Here is a 20,107-nt window from a genome sequence, read left to right on the forward strand (position 1 = left end):
TAATGTCTAATAAACAGCTTATGTGGGATTATGAGTTACACCTTTTGAGTCTAATGGAAAGGACCTCAGTGTTCTGAGTAAGATGGGAAAAGAAATAATCATTCTTCTTCAAGTGCTTGCTCATGTTGATTCCATTCTAGGCGTGTGTGCGCCCACATGCACAGTCCTCGGACATTTTTGCCTTAGCAGTATCTGGAGGGTTGGCTGTAGCGCTCTCTTGAGTGCCTCGCTCATGCGTTGGTATGTTAGGTGATGCTGACCTTACGCCCTCTCAGTTCCTTCTTACGGCCCGTGATGGTTGGTCAGAGCGCCTTTTCTTGCATTGCAACAGCATTAGTAGTTCTTACAGTCCATTGTTCTGCCTCCTTTGTTAGTTGATAGGTACTTAGCTAGACCTTTAAGTTAAGTGTTAGGACTTGGCTACACTTGCAAGTTACAGCGCAGTAAAGGAGCCCCGGGCGCACTAGCTCACTACCCGCCCACACTGGTCAGGCACGTAGAGCGCTCTGACTCTGCGGCTACAACTCTGCTGGTACTCCACTTCGGCGAGTGGAATAACGTTTGCTGCGCCCCTGCTGGAGCACCACAGCGTCGGTGTGAATGAGGTGTTGCATTATTGCACTCTGATCAGCCTCCGGAGATGTCCCATAATCCCCTTAAGTCAAGTGGCCACTCTTGTCATTGTTTTTGAATCACTGTAGGAATGCGGATATGCCCTTTGAAAGCTCCGTTTCTGACTGCTTCTGACTCCGTTTCGGGCTGCTTATCTGTTCTGAGACAAAGCAACCATTAGTGTGGAATGCTGTGTGTGTGAGAGAGAGAGAGAGAGAGAGGTGGGGGGACAAGGGTGGCCTACTGCTGTCTGAACTTACAAGACAGCATGCTGACATTCTCTCAGCCCCCTAAAAACCTACTGTCTCTCCCCCCACATACACACAACACACTCCCTGTCACACTCCACCACCACCCCCATTTGAAAAGCACGTTGCAGTCACTTACATGCTGGGATAGCTGCCCGTAATGCACTGCGCCCAATGCCGCTGCAAGTGCCGCAAATGTGGCCACGACCATGCGCTTGAAGCGGTCAGTGTGAACAGACTGTCGTGCTTTCCCTACTGCGCTCTACGAAGGCTGGTTTAACTCAAAGTGCTCTACATCTGCAAGTGCAGCCATGCCCTCAGAGTAATTGTTTAGGAGTTAGTCACGGCTGGGACTTTGCCTCGGAGCGAAGCATGCCCCATTCCCCAGGCTTTGTCATGTTCATCGTGCAGCCGGCTGATGCCCATTAGTGAGCACGGGAGCTATTTCAAGTGTTTGGGGGAGTCCCACAGAAAGGATAAGTGCAGGATCTGCAAAAACTTGTGCCCTCAAACTCAGAAGGAGCAGGATATCTGCTTGAGAGTCCTCCTCATGGAGGCTGCTCTTCATCCTATCTCAGAGCCCTCTTGATCGGACTCCACACCTGGTACCTTGGCATTCGTGCGCAGCGCAGTCCCAGCACCAGAACTCTCCCAGCACCGTTCCCTCTCCCTGGTACTTAAGAAGAGGTCGAAGTTGACAGGCCCACCGGCACCACAGAAAACAGGGACTTCAGGCAAAGGACCTGTCTCAGGCTACGTGCCCACCCCAGAGTTGCTGAGGGGTACCGCTGTGGTTGGAACTCCTATTCCAGCCAGGGACCCACCTTCGACTCCTGGGAATGGCAAGGGATCCCGGCCCCTACTAGGGTCATCTGTGCCTCAAGCAGGCCCAGTGGCCAAAGAGCAAGCAGACCAACTGGCACCGCAGACGTCAAGCCAGGCAACGGACCCAGCCAAGGCCCCAGCATCTCTGGGCAAACCGGTTATGGGACCGCCCCCTAATGCAGCAGAGCATCTCTGGATCACAGGTGTTGGTCCCCATCACCGTGGCCTCGGATCCCGGCACCACAGCCTTGGTCCCCAGTTAGAAGACTCATGTACCTGACGCCAAGGTCTCTGCCTGCAATGCATGGGACACCTGAGTCATGACGCCGATCCCCGTACCCGTGGTATCACTGCCAGAGTTCACCACGGCACAGATCACCATCACCGAGGCGTTCTCCCAGGCATCGATTCCCTCCTGTTGCGGGATCGTTACCAGTCACGGCACTGGTCTCTGGCTCCCAAGTATCGCTCTTCAGGCAGGTGCTGGTCCTAGCCCCCTCCTTACAAGTCGCTGACGAGGGTCAGCCAACAGATTCAGCTCCGCCCTGGTCACCAGAAGGGCAATGGTCCGAGCCTGAAGGGGAGTTCAGCCCTCATCTAGAAAATCCGAATCACCACAGGCCTGCGAGACCAGCATGGCTCCTGTGGCAGTAGTATGGAGGCAGGGGTAATGGCCCACTCAGTGGCAGTACTGGAACCCGTGGGGTGTACCTGTTATGCTGGTCCTGTACTCCCCCGGTTCCTCCCAGGTCGCATCGGACAAGCTGCCCCCAGCGCAGCCAGCACCTGAGTCGGAGCATGGTGCCGAATCCAATGCGGGGGTGACACAGCAGGCCCCAGTGCCCAAGGAACTGTTCCCGGATGAGCAAAGGGAAGCCGCCCCTCCCCTTGCTGTGTAGTCATCTTTGTCATCTCCGGATGAAGAAGTGGTGTCTCAGGCTACGTGCCCACCCCGGAGTTGCTGAGGAGCCCCCCCCCTCCCCTCCAATGACTTGAAGGAGTACCAGGCTCTGCTCAAGAGGTTGGCTGCCAAACCGAACTTGGAGATCAAGGAGCTAGTGGAGGAGTCCGACAACCTCTTTAATGTTATGCTCTCCTCCAGCAGGTCCTTTTGGGACCAGCAGAAAGCCCTCCACCAGAGTGACCTACCTGGCCAAATGGAAGCGTTTTGCTTGTTGGACCTCAGATAAAGGTATTCAGGCTGAGCGGGCCTCGCTGCAATTGATCCTGGACTACCTTCTGCATCTCAAGCTCCAATGCGTGTCCACTATTTAAACCTTCTGTCTGTCACCTGAGGGTAGGTCGGTTTTCGCCCAGGACATGACTGCCTGGTTCCTCAAGGGCATCGCGTGCCTCTACCTGCACCATGGATCTGCAACTTGTGCTGTCACAGCTCACGGGACTCCCCTTTGAGCCTCTGGCTTCCTGCTCTCTCCTTCTGCTGTCCTGGAAGGTCATCGCGCTCCTAGCTATGATAACATCCACCTGCTGGGTCTCCGAGATGAGGGCACTTACCTCAGAACTGCCCTATAAAGTCTTCTACAAAGACGAGATCCGGCTGCAGCCACACCAGGCTTTCCTCCCCAATGTGGTCTCGCAGTTTCATATGGGCCACAACATTTACTTACCTGTCTTTTTTCCAAAGCCACAAAAGTTGGAGGAGGAGCAGCATAGCTTGCATTCCCTAGATGTCAGGAAGGTGCTAGGTTTCTACATTAAAAGGATCAAACCATTCCGCAAGCTGACACAATTGTTTGTCGTGGTGGCCAACAGGATGAAAGGTCGTCCAGTGTCCACTCAAAGAATTTCTTCTTGAATCACTGCCTGCGTTCACTGCTGTTAAAATCAGGCAAAGGTGCCACCTCCGGCAGTCGTAACCACCCGTTCAACCAGAGCGCAAGTCTCCTCAGCAGCTTTCCTAGCACAAGTGCCTATCCAGGATATCTGTAGGGCGGCCACCTGGTTGTCCGTCCAAATGTTCACGTCCCATTACACACTTACCCAGCAGGCCTGGGATGATCCTGGCTTCATTAGAGCAGTGTTATAAGCCGCTAGACTGTGAACTCTGAGCCCACCTTCAAGGATACTGCTTGTGAGTCATCTAGAATGGAATCGACATGAGCACGCACTCAAAGAAGGGAAAACGGTTACCTACCTTTTTGTAGCTGCTGTTCTTTGAGATGTGTAGCTCATGTCCATTCCATTACCCACCCTCCTACCCCTCTGTTGGAGTTGCCGGCAAGAAGGAACTGAGAGGGCATGGGGTTGGCAGCGCTTAATATAGCAACGCATGGGTGCAATACCCAAGAGGGCGCTATAGCTGAACCTATGAATACTGCTACAGCAAACATCTCCAATAACTGTGCGCGTGGGCACACACACACCTAGAAAGGAATGGACGTGAGCAACACACCTTGAAGAACAAGTGTTATGAAAAGATAGGTAACCATTTTTTTGGCCTTATAACTTTTAGGGACTTCATCTTGCAGATTCTCAACACCTCATGAACCATCTAATGCTTTGTTATTTATATAAAATCATTTTAAACCCTTGATTAGTTAAACAGCAATAAGCCTTTCAAAATCGATCATTTAGGGGAAAACTCTCATTTTTCCCAAATTAGCTGTTACTACTTAAGAAGGAGCATGGAGTCATCCTGAAAACATCTGCTCAATGAGCAGCAGCAGTGAAAAAGCTAACAGAATGCAAGAAACCATTAGGAAAGGGATAGATCAGACAGAAAATATCATAATGCTGCTATATAAATCCATGGTACGCCAACAACTTGAATCCTGCATGCAGTTCTTATCACCTCATCTCAAAAAAGATATATTAGAATTGGAAAAGGTCCGGAGAAGGGCAACAAAATTGATTAGGGGTACAGAACAGCTTCCATATGAAGACAGATTAAAAATGACTAGGACTGTTCAGTTAAGAAAAGAGATGACTAAGAGGGAATATGATAGAGGGCTACAAAATCATGAATGGTGTGGAGAAAGTGATTAGGGAAGTGTTATTTACCCCTTCACTAACACAAAAACCAAGGATCACCAGATGAAATTAATAGGCAGCAGGTTTAAAACAAACATAAGGAAGTACTTCTTCACACACTGCACAGTCAATCTGTGGTACTTGTTGCCATGGGAAGTTGTGAAGGCCAAAAGTACAACTGGATTCAAAAAAGAATTAGATGAGTTCATGGAGGACAGATCAATCAATGGCTATTGGCCAAGATGATAAAGGACGCAACCTCAAGCTCTGAATGTCCTGTGACAGGGTCGGGCCAGATGGCTCCAGGAGAGTAATAAAAGGCACATATATTAGCCCCAGGTTAAGTAAGTCCCTTTTCCCTTTGTAAGGTAACAGGGAAGGTTCCAGAACAATCAGGAACCTTCTGGAGACAATTAAGACAGACAGGCTGATTAGAACACCTGCAGCCAATCAAGAAGCTGTTAGAATCAATTAACGCAGGCTAATCAGGGCACCTGGGTTTAAAAGAGGAAAGTCCTATGGTGAGAATAAAGAAGGTGTTGGGAGGAGGCCAGGGAGTTGTAGCTGTCGCCTAGCTGCTCCAGGAGGCACTCTAGACAGCTGCCTGCCACAGGGCCCTGGGCTGGAACCCGGAGTAGAGGGCGGGCCCGGGTTCCCCTCAAACTTTCCAACTCCTGGTCAGACACAGGAGTCATCGACCTGGACTGTGGGTTCAGAAAAACGGCCAAGCTGAGGGCTTTCTTGAAGCTCCAAGGCGAGCAAATCCACCAATAAGCGCAAGACTCACCAAGGTAGAGGAGGAACTTTGTCACAGTCCCTAAACCTCCAACTGCCAGAAGCTAGAATTGAATGACAGGGGATGGTTCATTCGAAGTTGCCCTATTCTGTTTGTTCCCTCTGAAGCATCTGGCACAGAGACAGGATACTGGGCTAGATGGACCATTGTTTCAACCTTGTATGGCCATTCTTATGGTGTCTCTACATGGTTCAGGCCAGCTGGACTCTGAGCTGCTAAGTGCATAATACTGTGAGATTTACCACAGTGTAGAACGCCAAAATTTGCAAACTTGAATGCCTACAATTAGGTACCTAAATCCATATTTAGGCTTCTAAATAAGTGTCTGGGGTTTCCAAGATGCCGAGAATCTTCCATTGATCTCTGCAGGTGCATAGCACTTCTGAAAACGGACATGTCTTTCTGCGAGCAGATGTGCAACAGACTTCTGACACACCTCTTCTGATTAGGAGCATACATGTCTTAACTGAGATTCAGCTTTGGCCACAGATTGGTCATTCCCAACTGGAACTCTGTTTTCCAGGGGCTAAAACATTACTTCCACTATGCTCCCAGCCCCCTACTGTCCCCAGCAGCGAGGAATGAGTTTGTGACCTGAACTCTAATCTCTTTTCTATTCCCACACCTCCCACTTTGAGAAGGCAGCAGAATATGCTGCTGGGGCAGTCTTAAAAGTTCCCTTTAATAACAGCATTCCATTCCACTTATTCTAATGCTGATGAGCAGCCTGTGGTGTGGCTTTTCAAAAGCAGGTACTGCAGGCAACCTTGAAGGTGTCTTTAATTCTAGCTAGATTTGCAGGCCTGCTGTGAATGGCTGAAACTGAAGAGAGAGAATATATTAATGTTTTAGATTTTATTATAACTGTCAGAATATCAACACTTAAACAAGTGGCTAGATCCTTTAAAAGTGCATTCTCCCCTCTCCCTGGAATTCCGATGCTGAGTATATTCACTTCTTAAATGGTCTTTTGTACCTTCTCTCTGCTTTTCCCTCCCTGTGGCATATGTCACTTTCAAATCTGATGCCTCTGTTTTGAGCATTGCACCTTTGTTCGTTTGGGCTCTGCCGTGGCAGCCCTTTTGTCCAAAGTTTCTGAACACACTGTGCCGTCTCTGGGGGACATGGCTTTTGTTCATTCTTCTGTTGTTTTTCATTAATCTAAAATAAGTAGTTCAGACTGAAAGTATACGGTTGTTCTTCGTACATGGAAGAGCATAACTCTCCTTCTCTCCCCTCCCAGTCTTGTTTGAAAAAGCCTTCATTGTGCATGTGTTGACATGCTTACTGAGATGGAACAGTCCCCTCTGTTCTGGCACAGGAGCTGCAGAATGCTACAAAATTTAGGGAATCTCTCCCTCTGATCTGGTTCCTGCTGAGATACAAATGGTTTGGAAACATGCAACTCTTTTTATATGTGGCCTTTGTCATGAAAGGGATGCTTGTTCATGTTTGAAGTAGCCCCACAGTTTGCTAGTGTTGTAGGCTGGGTTTTTTATGGCTCTTTAACTGAAGTGTATTTAGCCAGGCTGGCTGATGTTATATAACCAGCCAGGCGCATGGGACTCTCCAAAGAGAACTAAAAATACCAGGAAATGGCAAAAACTGGTAAAGCTTTCAGTTTATTTTTTTAAAAAAGTGTAATGGACGGGTATGATAGGAAGGTTAGGCCCAGGGTACTTATGTGGTCACTCTTCACCCTCCCATTCAGGGAAGCTACTGAGTGCATTAGAAAATCGGTCTTCTATGTTTTCAAATGATAATGTGTCTAAGTAACGCACAACAAAATGAAGACTCCCTTTAATGATGATGCTTGACACACAATGCTTTATGTGTTCAAGTAATATACTTAATTAAAATGTACCCAGGATGTTGTTACTCAGCTTCACCACTTATCAATCTGTAATGGCTGAACAGGTGGGTTAGTGATATTGCACAGTAATAACATTAAAATGGCATTTATCTGGCTAATCTTGGCTTTGTTATATTTGGTAGTTAGGAATATTGAATCTTCTTTTATTTTTTCCATCCTAGGTACACTGGAGCCCCACTTGTCGGGCTTACTCTGGACAGCTATGCTGATATCTTTGGCCATAGTTATAGCTCTTCCTAAGCCGCATGGTATCCGAGCTTTAATAGCTTCTACGATATTGCGACTAATATTTTCAGTAGGTTTGCAGCCTACTTTATTTCTTCTCGGTGCATTCAATGTAAGTATCATGTAGGTTTTCATTTAAATTCTCTTGCATTTTACATAAGAATTTCTTAACCACTCATGAAAATATCAGACTCTAAATACTCAATTGAGAACATTGTAGAGTAATTGGTGTAAAAAGTAATTCCCTAATTGGATTGGGGCTTTTCTTTAAAAATAGATTTGCTGTGCTGTGCTTCAGTTGGAAGTTTAAGAGCTCCAATGTGTCTCCCTGCTTTGTCACAGTCTAGTGACAGCTCCGAGCTCAGCTAGAAACGTTAAGAAATCTCGGTGACCCTACAGTACTTTGAGTTGTTTGCTCAAATGCTTCTCTTCTTCAGTCGCTGAGCTACGGAAGGTGGGAGTTTGTAAGATGTATCAAACAATAGATGTCCCAAATGCTTGTAGCTTATCTGCCAGTCAAAAGTAGGACATTGAGCAGTTTGCTGCAGGGCAAACGTGCAAGTTCAGCCACCAGAAAGAACTTCAGTAAGACTCAAATTCAAACGTTTGTGGTCTGCAGGCAGAAGGGGTCTACCAAGTGAGCCAAATGGAAGCTTCTCTTTGACTAAGCCAATAGGAGCTGTGCAAAGGTCGTATCTCCTGGATGTCTTTTTGTGTATATATTATATAATTACCTTACAGTAGGCAATTGAATTACACGTCTTGTTATCTAAATATGTTCTCAGTGCCACATATATGCCAATATGCTAGTCAGTCGTATCATCATTATTTGCTGTGGTAATGATTAACAGCTCCACTTGTGGTTGAGGAACCATTGATATTGGCATTTTTGTGTCCTGCTACACAAGCTAAAAATAGCTGGGTGATGGGAACCTGTATTTATTTTCTTATTAACACGTTACTGGGGATGTCTCAGAAATTTAAGTGCCTCTGTTCCAAGGAGCTATTTGTTTGAGGCCGATGCATTTTGAGTGAAAAGTTAGTTTTACTTTTTTAGTTAGTTTTTCTATTTTTTTTTTAAAAGTCTTACCTCTTCCAACTGAGTGAGTGTTTTTTGCAATCTCAAATATGTAGACGTATTCAGTCACAATTGAAAAGATTTTGTACGTCCTTTTTATAAGGGCCGATTTTTTGCTCTTGGGTCAGTTTAGATTGGGCTGCATAAATAGATGTAACTGAGGGCAGAGTCTGACCCAAATGTATAAATTGCTCAAACATTCTACAAGTCCTTATTGCAGTTGTTGATCGAAAGATGTTGCTGAATTGCTACTGACTTAGAGTCTGCAATTGTCAGGCATGTGTTGCACACTATAGCTAACCTTGACTGTAATTATCTCTTTAGGTTTGTAATAAAATAATTTTCTTGATGAGTTTTGTGGGTAACTGTGGCACATTCACTAGAGGATACAAGGCAATGATCCTGGACGTGGAATTCCTTTATCATCTGCTATACCTTCTTATTTGTGCTATGGGGCTCTTCGTACATGAATTTTTCTATAGTTTGTTGGTAGGTATTCATCTTCTCTTTTGAAACGTTGTCTGTTTTTTTTAAAGCCATCATCACAGTAATATCCAAAAGACATAAATGTGTCACTGTACAATCTACCCAAAAATAGAACCTAGGTTCTCCACTTCCAGTGTGGCTGCTGTCCTTGGTGGGGTCGTTTTTTAGTGGTACACCTCTACCCCAATATAACGCTGTCCTCGGGAGCCAAAAAATCTTACCGTGTTATAGGTGAAACCGCGTTATATTGAACTTGCTTTGCTCCACCCGAGCACGCAGTCCACCCCCCCCCCTCCCCGGAGCGCTGCTTTACTGCGTTATATCGGGGTAGAGGTGTAGTCCTTGTCAGGAGCCAAAACTCATGCTGTTTTAGCTTGAGAGTTTACTGGGGGGGACTTGCTCTGCCCCTGTGCTACTCCTGGCCTCCTTACCTCATAGATAAATGGAAGACTTGTAATTTCTTCTACTCCAGTACCGTACACAAGCATTACACATTGCTTTGTTGTAATTAAAATGTGGGATTTATGAATGTGTACAAATTGCAAAGAGGACTAATTTACAAGAATTTCCCCATTTCAGGCCCCATTCCCAGACAGCTAAGGTATTGGGGGAAGGATAAAAGCAGATTCCTTTGTGCCATTTCTTAGCTTGCCTAGACTATATAATTTGTCTCTGGTTTTAAGATTCGATAATAAATTGGCTTAAAATATCCTTAAAGTAACATTGATACCAGGTGAAGTATCCAAGTCTCAGCTAAGTCACCAATGGACACTACCCAGATCAGAAAACTCGCTACAAAATCTGGCACAGATAGCACGTAAATGGTAGTTACTTCAGGAGAAATCCTGGCAGGAATGAGAGGCAGATTGTTCTGAAAGGCAAGTGATGCTTCCCCAGTGTCAGAAGCTGTACCAGTGACTTACAGTGAGTTTGGGTGCTTAGAATATTTGGGAGCCTTTTTTTTAATCTCTGACCATGATTCCAGGCCTTGGGAGAGTGACCAAGATCCCTTTCCTAAGCTTTCCCATTAGGTGCGGAACCTACAATGCATGACGCAATACTATTCAAAGTGTGTCATGAAAAAGTATGTCTATAGCAGGTGGGTGTCAATTTCTAAGCAACCCTCTACTTGGTTGCTGCTTGCTACATCATTGTGTATCTGTTTTCAATTGTTTCCTTTATTCCATTATGGAAAAATTGGGAAATGCAGTTTTACTGCCACAAATGTGTCATCGATGTATGACCGTTTACTCTTCTAGCATACAAATCTGCAATCTGATGACAAGGAAATATAGGAAAGGGGCAATAGCTTCCTGCAGACCTCATATGACCTCTATTCAGAGTTCTTTAAAGGGATATGCATAGGGTAAGCGGGTGGAGAGTGGGAGCTGGAGTTAGGTTTTTTTGCCATCTCATATTTTAACATTTATTTTGTCCCATCATTTGATAACTGACTGGTCCATATCAAGTTGGCGATAGGATAGATTTAGAAGAATGGGAAGTGAAAGAAGTATTTATGTCTATAAGGGAACAAAGACAAAACCCAGAAAAGATTAACCCACCACCACAAATCCACCTTTTCCAAAAAAAACCCCTTATTTTAAGCATGTCATCTTTCTTTATTTTTTTTAATTGAAGTTTAAAAAGACCTGCCAACTTTAACTTCTGAAGTAGGTTATACTTTTCAGTTTGGTGCTGAAAAGAGAGAATGTGAAGCAGAGATAATGTTTGAGAAAAGAGAGCGCACGTTATCTAGTGTGCTAAATACTCAGTACAGTACAAGAATGCTTGGTAAGTTGATAGCACTTAACCAGTCAAAGATCCCTAAGCATTTTACTAACATTAATCCACATAGCTGCTTAGCACACCTATGTGGTCACTGAAATAGAAGTATCCCCATTTTGCAGCAGAGGAAAGAGGTACAAAGAGGCCAGGTACCTTTGTACAAGTCACTAGCACAGTCAGGATTACCACCAAAGTCTTCTGACCTCCAACTCCTCTAATCCTTAACACATCATCAATTAGATGGTTACTTCAAGGGAGTTGGTGGGGTGGGGGGGAGGTATATCGGGAAGGGGTAATGTAAAATCAGTTGGGTGGTTGTGCTATTCCATTTAGTTATTAGGTGATGCTCCAGAATTCTAAATTAACTATCTGCTTAACAAAGGGCAAACCTTAAAACATTGGAATTAGATTATTTACGTCCTACTCTGCCTTGCCCCAAAATGTAACATGCCACCAGTTCCGTTAGCAGTAAACTTGTGAAACGGCTTGACCTGCCCCTTTTTTCCAGCTTTTTGACTTGGTGTACAGAGAAGAGACCTTGCTGAATGTCATTAAAAGTGTCACTCGCAATGGACGTTCCATCATCTTGACTGCTGTTCTTGCTCTTATCTTGGTTTACCTGTTCTCGATAGTGGGGTACCTGTTCTTCAAAGATGACTTTATCCTGGAAGTAGATAAGCTGCCTAATGAAACGTTATTGCCAGGTTGGTATGGGACATTTTAACTGTGCAAGGTTCAAAAGCATAAAGGGCTTGATCCTGTGAGGTGCCTCGCGCCCTGCACAGCTTGCAGGGGGTACTTGACACCTGATAGGGTTGAGTACAAATGTAATTCCGGTAAAAGATGCTTTCCAAACGAGAAATTGACTGATGCAAATGGCGCTTCTAATGTTGTGTAAACTAACGCCAAGACCCCTGTCCCTACTCAAAAATGGAGACAGTGTTTAAACTTTCCTTTTTGCATACATTAGAGATTTCTTACAGTGCGTGATATGACAGTCGAGATAATCCAATTCAGCTAAAGGTAGCTTCAGCCCTGACTTATTTGCAAGCATACTAGAGGCAGGGCAGAAGCTGTGTTTAGCTGAATTGGATTATCTCGACTGTCATATCCCTCCATCTGTGAAGTTTACATCCTGCCTTGGTTAGGCAGAGCCTAAAGCCCACTCGTTCTCTCAGGCTTTAACTGGTGAGGTAGCTGGTTGCAAATGCTGGGAGAGCCTGCAGGTTAACTTGTGGGATTTGGGCAGTTATTTTTGCTTTTAATGGTGGGTTTAATTCTACAACAATCAAAGTAGAAACATCAATAACAAAATAAATACAAATAAAAGGGAGTGTGGAGGTGCTCCTGTGAGCTCAAGCTTTATACTTTTCCTCAGTTTGCATTCAGAATATTAACAGCCACCAAATAGTTGCTTTTTTAGGCTCAATAGCAAGTTGTTGGGTTTTTTTGGTCATTGCAAGTAAAATGCTGCTTTCCATTAAACAGTCAGCTTAGTGATTGAGGAGTACAGAAAGAACAGCAGATAACCTTATTAACCAGGCATTTCATTTTTTTTTCTCCAAATCTTAAACTGTTCAGAAAAGCTTTGCTTGGTCATCTTGCTACCAGAGATTAATTTCTACCATTTACCAAACTAGAGGTCAAGAACCAAATGACACTTCGCTTCAACTTTTCCACACAGTTGATCTCAGTGCCAGGGACATCTGATTATCTTTAACACCTGATAAACTTGCACTGCATGATGAATGCAAGTTTTTGAGGCACGTTGAAAGCATGTCATCTGAACGTAGTGTATACAACGTAGTGTATCAATTTCAACTACTTCATGAACTTTGGGGCTGAGTGCTGTGTACAATAATTGTATGGTGTTGGGTCCTAGTGCACAGAAATGGAAAGCATTTTATTTTGTCCTTCATTTAAACATTGTTAAATAACGAGATGCAAGACTTTAATTGGCCTCTAACCTTCAAATATCAGTGGAAAAATCTTTCCCAGGAATATACGCATGTTACTTAGTGCAGACTCCGTTCATATTACAGTGTGTGTTAACACCTGTGAATCAGTTATGTAAAAACTGAAGCAATGTTAAATGACCTTTTTTGATGCCACAACTTGCATTTTTGTAGACCATACAGAAGCTGGTGATACCATGACTGGGGAGTTCCTGTATTCAGATGTATGTAGAGCCGGTAGTGGGGAAAACTGTTCTTCAGACATTCCTTCACAAGGTAGGTGTCTTTCATGACTGAACTCTTACAGCGTAGCTTTAATTTTCACTTTGTTCTAGCCAAGTATCTTACATTTTTAAAAAAGTGTGTAATTAAACCAGGCAGAATAAAGATATCAGGGACACATCTGGTTTGAGGGCAGATTAACTTATCCCACCTTCTCAATAGCGTAAATATGTTTTGGTACGTGAAATACTGTATGGAGACTAGAAATACTTATTTTATTCAATGGGATTGCTTAGTACTGAACTGAATTGAAACATGTTGTGTTTTGAAATGCCTTTCCTTATGAATTTGAGAGGGGTAAAGTGATGCAGCTAGTCCTCTTTGTAAAATCCTGAACCTTGCAACAGCAGATCAACAATTCTGACCTCATAAGTTGGTCTCTGAAGGTACAAGCATCTTCCAATGTTATTGTGGAAAGATGCAGTCAAATATAAATGCGTTGGTGATGACAGTATTCTAACTAATTAGTGAAGGAATCAGTTTTTAATATTGTTCTGGAGTATTAAGAAATAATAAACAGAATAAACACATGAAATGGGTTTAAAAAAAAAAACAAGAAAAAATAAATATGTTGGGCATGAAATATAGCAGTATGTTTGTCCAAATGTGTGTAGTACAATGATCAGCCTTAAGTTGAATAGTGAAATATTTTGTCTTATTTCCTACATGTTACATTTACTTCCTTGCGGAGATTAATGGTGTTGACTGGGAGATACAATGTTGGTATTTTTCATTCAAATAAAGTATTTATGTTTCAAAGGTCAATGATGGCCAAGAGCCCATCTTCTAAAGAGGAAATGTCTGTTTGCACCAGTGTGCCCTATGATAAATTGAGCAATGGCACAGATACAAAAACAGTTCCTTCCATCCTTTCCTGGCTGTAGGAGGCAGGGGAGGATTTTGGTGGTCTTCACATACTTTATTTGCAAAAAGACACAGGAAACGTGATAATGTCAGAGGTCAGGCTGATATCTATTTATGTCAATGCTTGTCTACAGCCAGAGATGGATGTGATGCACAAATCTCTGATCACCTCCCTAATGTTTGGAGATGTCTGAACACAACATTTTGATTCAGACCCATCTTTAACGTTTAATATTGCAATAAATGCACATGCATTTTTATTATCAGAGGAAAGACACGGAGAGTTTTTTTTAATAGTCTATTTTTGCAGAATACTCGTAATTAGTTCTGGAGCTTCCAGAATCAAAATGCATGAATTAGGAATGCAAAGAGCAAACTCTGAAGTTATAGCTAAACTGGTAAAAGTTGGTGGGAAAAGACATCTGTTCCTTTCAAGTAAAATATGATTTCCATAGTTGTCAATGGCACCGTAGCCATTTGAAGTGCAAGAGACAAAGCTCTCCTTTCAGAGCATAGCTCAAGACCTGTCCAATCATTCCTCTGTCAGATACCAGGAGATCCATATGAACAAACACTTTGCCCTCAAAACAGTCAAAAAGCCCTGATTCTATATAAACAGGTATCTGGTAAGCTAAAGTTGTGCATGGTAACAGAACAGGAAAGAGAATTTAGCCAACTCAGCACGAAACTAGAAACAGAATTTTTGGTGGTGGGAAGAGAAGAGACACAACTGAGCCAACAATGGAGACCAGCCAAACAGCTGTTCTGTTCTTAGCTAACAAGCGCTGCTGTGGTGATCTACATGGTTTATTAGATACACATCGTTAGAGTCATATGATTGTTTTTAAAGGGAGAGAAGAAAATTCCCAACAAGAGACCATTCAAAGAATGAAGAGAATTATTTAAACCACATCTTCTTGCCTTTTAAACCTGTCTTTGCTTCCTATGTTAATAGAGCTGATATCTAAAGAAGAAATTGAGGAAGAGGATAAAGAGCATACGTGCGAGACATTGCTGATGTGCATTGTTACTGTACTGAGTCATGGGCTCAGGAGTGGGGGTGGAGTAGGAGATGTGCTCAGGAAACCATCCAAAGAGGTAAATTAACACGGCATGGGGGAGGAAAAGGGAGATCTAGTTTTAGTGAAGAGAATGTTTTAAACATATTATGCATATGTTACTAAATAGAGGGGATCCCAGTTCCTTTCCATTTTAATATGGTTAAATCTCTGCCATAACCAGTAAGTCAAGCAATGGCACATCTGAAATGAGCTTCCACCTATTTGATCTGCATTATGATGATGATGATGATGATGATTAATCATACTTTAGGGTAGTGCCTAAAGACCAACCAAAAATGGAGCCCCATTGTCTAGGGGCAGTACAAACATAGAGTAGCAGAAAGTTCCTTCCCCGAAGAGCTTACAATTTCAATAGACAAGACAGATTCAGGAGGAAAATGTGGAACCCACAACCAGAGTGAACAGTGTGATGGCAGCAAAAGTTATGTTAGTTCCATGGTTGTTTTGCGGGGGGGCTGTTAGCTAAATTGAAAGAAAAGGGTGGAGAATCATCTTCTATGATTGTATGGGGTGATTTAGTTGCAGGTTTGTCCTGCTTTGAGCAGGGGGTTGGACTAGATGACCGCCTGAGGTCTCTTCCAACCCTAATCTTCTATGATTCTATGGGACAGAGCAGAAAGAAAAGAAGGTAGAAGAGGCAGGGGAGCTCCAAGGCTAATGCTTTCCCTCTCCTGCCCTTACAGAAAGAGCCAATCAACACAGGGCACAGAAAGTCCAATCAGAACTGAAGATGATACAAAATTATTCAAGATAGTTAAGTCCAAAGCAGTGTGTGAAGAGTTACAAAGGGATCTCACAAAACTGTGAGACAGATCAAGAAAATGGCAGATGAAATTCATTGTTGATAAATGCAAAGTAATGCACATTGGGAAACATAATCTTAACTATATATATAGTTTTAGTTTTATGGATAATTCTCTGAAAACATCATTTCAATGTGCAGCAGCAGTCAAAAAAGCTAACATAATGTTGAGAATCATTAAGAAAGGGACAGATAATAAAACAGAAAATATCATATTCCCTCTCTCTAAATCCATGATATGCCCACATCTCAAGTACTGCATGCAGATCTGGTCGCCCCATCTCTAAAAATATATATTGGAACTGGAAAAGGTACAGAAAAGGGCAACAAAAATATTAGGGGTATGGAACAACTTCCATGTGAGGAGAGATTAATAAGACTGGAACTTTTCAGCTTGGAAAAGAGACGACTGAGGGGGGATATGACAGATGTCTATAAAATCATGACTGGTGTGGAAAAAATAAAAAAGGAAGTGTTATTTAACACAAGAACTAGGGGTCTCCAAATGAAATTAATGGACAGCAGGTTTAAAACAAACAAAAGGAAGTATTTCTTCAGATAACACAGTCAACCTGTGGAACTCTCTGCCAGAGGATGTTGTGAAGTCCAAGACTATAGCAGGGTTCAAAAAAGAACTAGATAAGTTCATGGAGAATAGGTCCATCAATGGCTATTAGCCAGGATGTGCAGGGATGGTGTCCCTAGCCTCCGTTTGCCAGACGCTGGGAATGGGCGACAGCGGATGGATCACTTGATGATTACCTGTTCTCTTCATTCCCTCTGAAGCACCTGGCATTGGTCACTGTCCGAAGACAGGATATTGGGCTAGGTGAACCTTTGGTCTAACCCAGTATAGCCGTTCTTATGTTTTTAAAATGTGAGATAGGCGTCTGTTTGAAGGCTAGAAGAGGTGATGGTTGTTGAAGTTGTGGTGGAAATCTGTGAAGGAGTTTATCATCTGTCCAGAGAATGAAAATATCATTAATGTATCTCAGGTATATTATTGATTTTTGTGGTGCATTTGTCCAGAAATTCTTCCTCAAGGTGGCCCATGAAGAGGTTGGCATACTGAGGAACCAGCCTAGTACCCATGGATGTTCCCATGATTTGGATAAAGTGCTTGTTGTTGAATGTAAAACTGTTACGGGTGAGGATGAAATAGATGAGTTTGGCAATATGTTACGGGTGGATAGTTGACTGTTGTCCATGTCTTGTAGATATCTGAGGCAGGCAGTGATGTTGTCATTGTGAGGATATTGGTACAGAGGAAAGTGACATCTATGGTGGCAAGGACGGTGTTCTGAGGGAGGTTGTTAATGTTGCAGAATAGGTGGAGGAAGTTGGTTGTGTCCTGGAGGAAGCTGATGGTCCTTGGTGTGCTGAGTGGTATGAGGATGATTTCCATGAATATTCCTTCAGTAAGAGTGTGGGAGCCAGATACAACGGGCTGCCTGGGTTCCCCTGTTTGTGTATCTTGGGAAGCATGTAGAAGGGATGAGGTTGCAGAGTTTTTCTTGGAGTTGCTTGGGGAAGGATTTGATGATACCCTTAAATTCCTGGGTAACCTGTGGTGCGGGGTCATCTTTGAGTTCTTTATTAGGTGGTGTCAGAGTTCAGGTTAGCTTAATTAAATTCCAAGTGAATTAAACTTAGCTGAATTAAGGCCACTTCAATTCTGAATCAGAGCAACCACACCAGGTTTTAATGCGGTTTAACTAACCCACTTTAAATCTGTGCCTTTGGGTTAACTTCCCTGAGTGTCCCCTTGTAGACAAACCCATAGAGTACATCTGCCCTACAACAAAAGACCTGTGTCATGGCCATGTCTGTCCCAGGTCAGCTACCTCAGGCTGGGGCTGCGAGGCTATCAAATTGTGGTGCAGTCATGCAGGCTTGGGCTAGTACCTGGGCTCCAGGACCCCGCTGCCAGGGGAGACCCGCCTCTGAGACTCTGTGCCTTCGTTTTTTTTTATCACAGTATAGACTTACCCTTAGATGCTTTTGAACATTTTATTCTTCATCAGTAGTAAAACAGGCACTGGGGAGCCTAACAAAACTTTGTTTCTTGCTTTAGCTAATTAAGAGAATATATGTGGTTACTAGTATGTATAATGAAAACAACCTCTCAAAGGAATGTCGAGGTGATCAGGAATAGAAGAAATAAATGGCAAGACTTCAATGAGTATAGGGTAGATAACAAAGAGGGAAAAGAGACTTGCAGATAACAGGTAGGGGAGAACTGATCCCTGGGAGATTGTATCCTATCACTGACTAGTTTGATGTTTTTCTTGTTAGTAATTTAGGATTTTTGTTTTATGATAATAGAGAATTTAAAATATTAAATTTAATCATTGGAAGACTTCACAGAGTGGTGTTCTGAAAGAGAGAACAGTCATGGTAAGTGTCAGGGTTAACTTTTTAAAATATTTGTCTTGCAGGAACCACTCTTTGCTGCTAGAGTGATATACGATCTCCTGTTCTTCTTCATGGTGATCATTATTGTCCTTAATCTGATTTTTGGTGTTATCATTGACACTTTTGCTGATCTAAGGAGTGAAAAGCAGAAGAAAGAAGAAATTTTAAAAACAACTTGCTTTATTTGTGGTAAGCATTTGAAGTGTTTGCTTTAGAGCTAGCAGCTGATCCATCCTAACCCAAAGGTAGCTGCAGGCTAGCTTCCCCAGGAAGTTATAAGGCTTTGGGAAACAGGAATCCTACAGTGTTGGTAGACCCTACACAGCATTCTTCAACTACCTGTCATTCTCAGCTACTACACCTACTTCCTCTTTTCAGGATCTGCTAAGAGCTCATCATTATCTCTTCTTAAAGTAGAGACTCCTGTTTGAGAGCATCTTCTGTGTTGTCTTTGCTATTGGGAGGAGACTTTATATTGCTTGGAGAGTTTGAGGAACTTGGCATAAGGAAAAGGGATTAGGAATAGGAGTAGGCTGTTTATATACCACTCTTCTTAAGTTTACTTCATCTGGCTTGTTCCATGTTTCACCTGTGTTTTAGACAACAGTTTTATGTTGGAGCATTAAATAAACTAAAATGGATCATGTTTCCAAAGATGCTGGATGGTTTCTGTAAAGCACCTGGTTTTGAATGCACTGAAGTGAAAAGTTAAACTATTGAGGCTGTGGGGCCACAGTGGTTAAATTACATGGCAATACATAAGTTACATAAACGTATATAGTGACGTACAAGTATCACTTAGAAGTTTGTTGCAAATTAGATGCTGTGCTTTGCATAACTTTATTTCAAAAAGAGGCTATTTTAATGAGATGTAGCAAAAACTGTTCATTGCATATCATAGCTAGCCAGCTTCACCATGACTTTTTTCTAGTCTGTGTAATAAATAGAAGTGGTACAAGTCCTGTGAGCATTGTTTTCCCATATAATGCCCTTTCTAGGGAGTTAATCCCTGTGACACTGTTTATTCAAGAATATATTTAATTGTTAATGCATAAATGCCCCAAACTGTGTGTTTGTTTCTACTCAGAACTCACGTTATACAAGAGTTGCTAGACACTAATAGGGATGTGCGATCTCTCTTTTAGGTTTGGAAAGAGACAAGTTTGATAATAAGACAGTCACGTTTGAAGAGCATATTAAAGAAGAGCACAATATGTGGCATTACTTGTGCTTTATCGTCTTAGTAAAAGTAAAAGATTCGACAGAGTATACTGGACCAGAAAGTTACGTGGCAGAAATGATCAAGGTGAGCTTGAAGCACTTTCCCCAAATCAGGTTAATTTATATAGTCTATATTTGTTTAGTAAATATATATATTCTGCATATTCGTGTAAGAATTTGAGGAACAGAAGACTTATCTTACCAAAACAGACTACCGTAATGCAGTATTGTAACTTCTGGAAATGTCCCCTTAACCAGAGAATATACCTGAAGCATAAGATAAAGATAGAGATTTTTGTAAGAGGATTAAGTCCAGATAAAGGTTTTGCTGAATGGACTACTGACTGCATCTCATTGCAGGTTTCAATCCATGTGTGGTAAATTGATAGTTAGTACTAAAATTGTGCAGGCAGCAAGGCTTCTGGATTTCTGGATGTGTGTGAACTGCAGTGCAGTAGTTACAGAATAGTTTGCATCTTTATACCTCTGGTTTCTAAGCCTCTAAAATATTCACATGAGGGCCAAGTGGATAGATGTAAATAGTAAAGTCTACCTCGTCTCTGTGGT

At 42.9% G+C, this 20,107-nt stretch overlaps 1 protein-coding gene across 1 annotated transcript in view; it reads left to right on the top strand.

Annotated features, from left to right (window-relative positions):
* ITPR1 (inositol 1,4,5-trisphosphate receptor type 1) overlaps window positions 1-20,107 on the top strand; it is a 258,732-nt gene that overhangs the window by 219,198 nt on the left and 19,427 nt on the right. Inside the window, exons 53-59 of the mRNA XM_084635131.1 lie at window positions 7,507-7,682; window positions 8,973-9,137; window positions 11,428-11,623; window positions 13,049-13,150; window positions 14,976-15,118; window positions 18,343-18,508; window positions 19,465-19,625. Coding sequence (XP_084491257.1) covers window positions 7,507-7,682; window positions 8,973-9,137; window positions 11,428-11,623; window positions 13,049-13,150; window positions 14,976-15,118; window positions 18,343-18,508; window positions 19,465-19,625 — 1,109 coding nt within the window. The remainder of the gene's footprint in view (window positions 1-7,506; window positions 7,683-8,972; window positions 9,138-11,427; window positions 11,624-13,048; window positions 13,151-14,975; window positions 15,119-18,342; window positions 18,509-19,464; window positions 19,626-20,107) is intronic.

Source organism: Lepidochelys olivacea (genome assembly GCF_965140295.1).
Source record: "Lepidochelys olivacea isolate rLepOli2 genome assembly, chromosome: 7".
NCBI lineage: Eukaryota > Metazoa > Chordata > Testudines > Cheloniidae > Lepidochelys > Lepidochelys olivacea.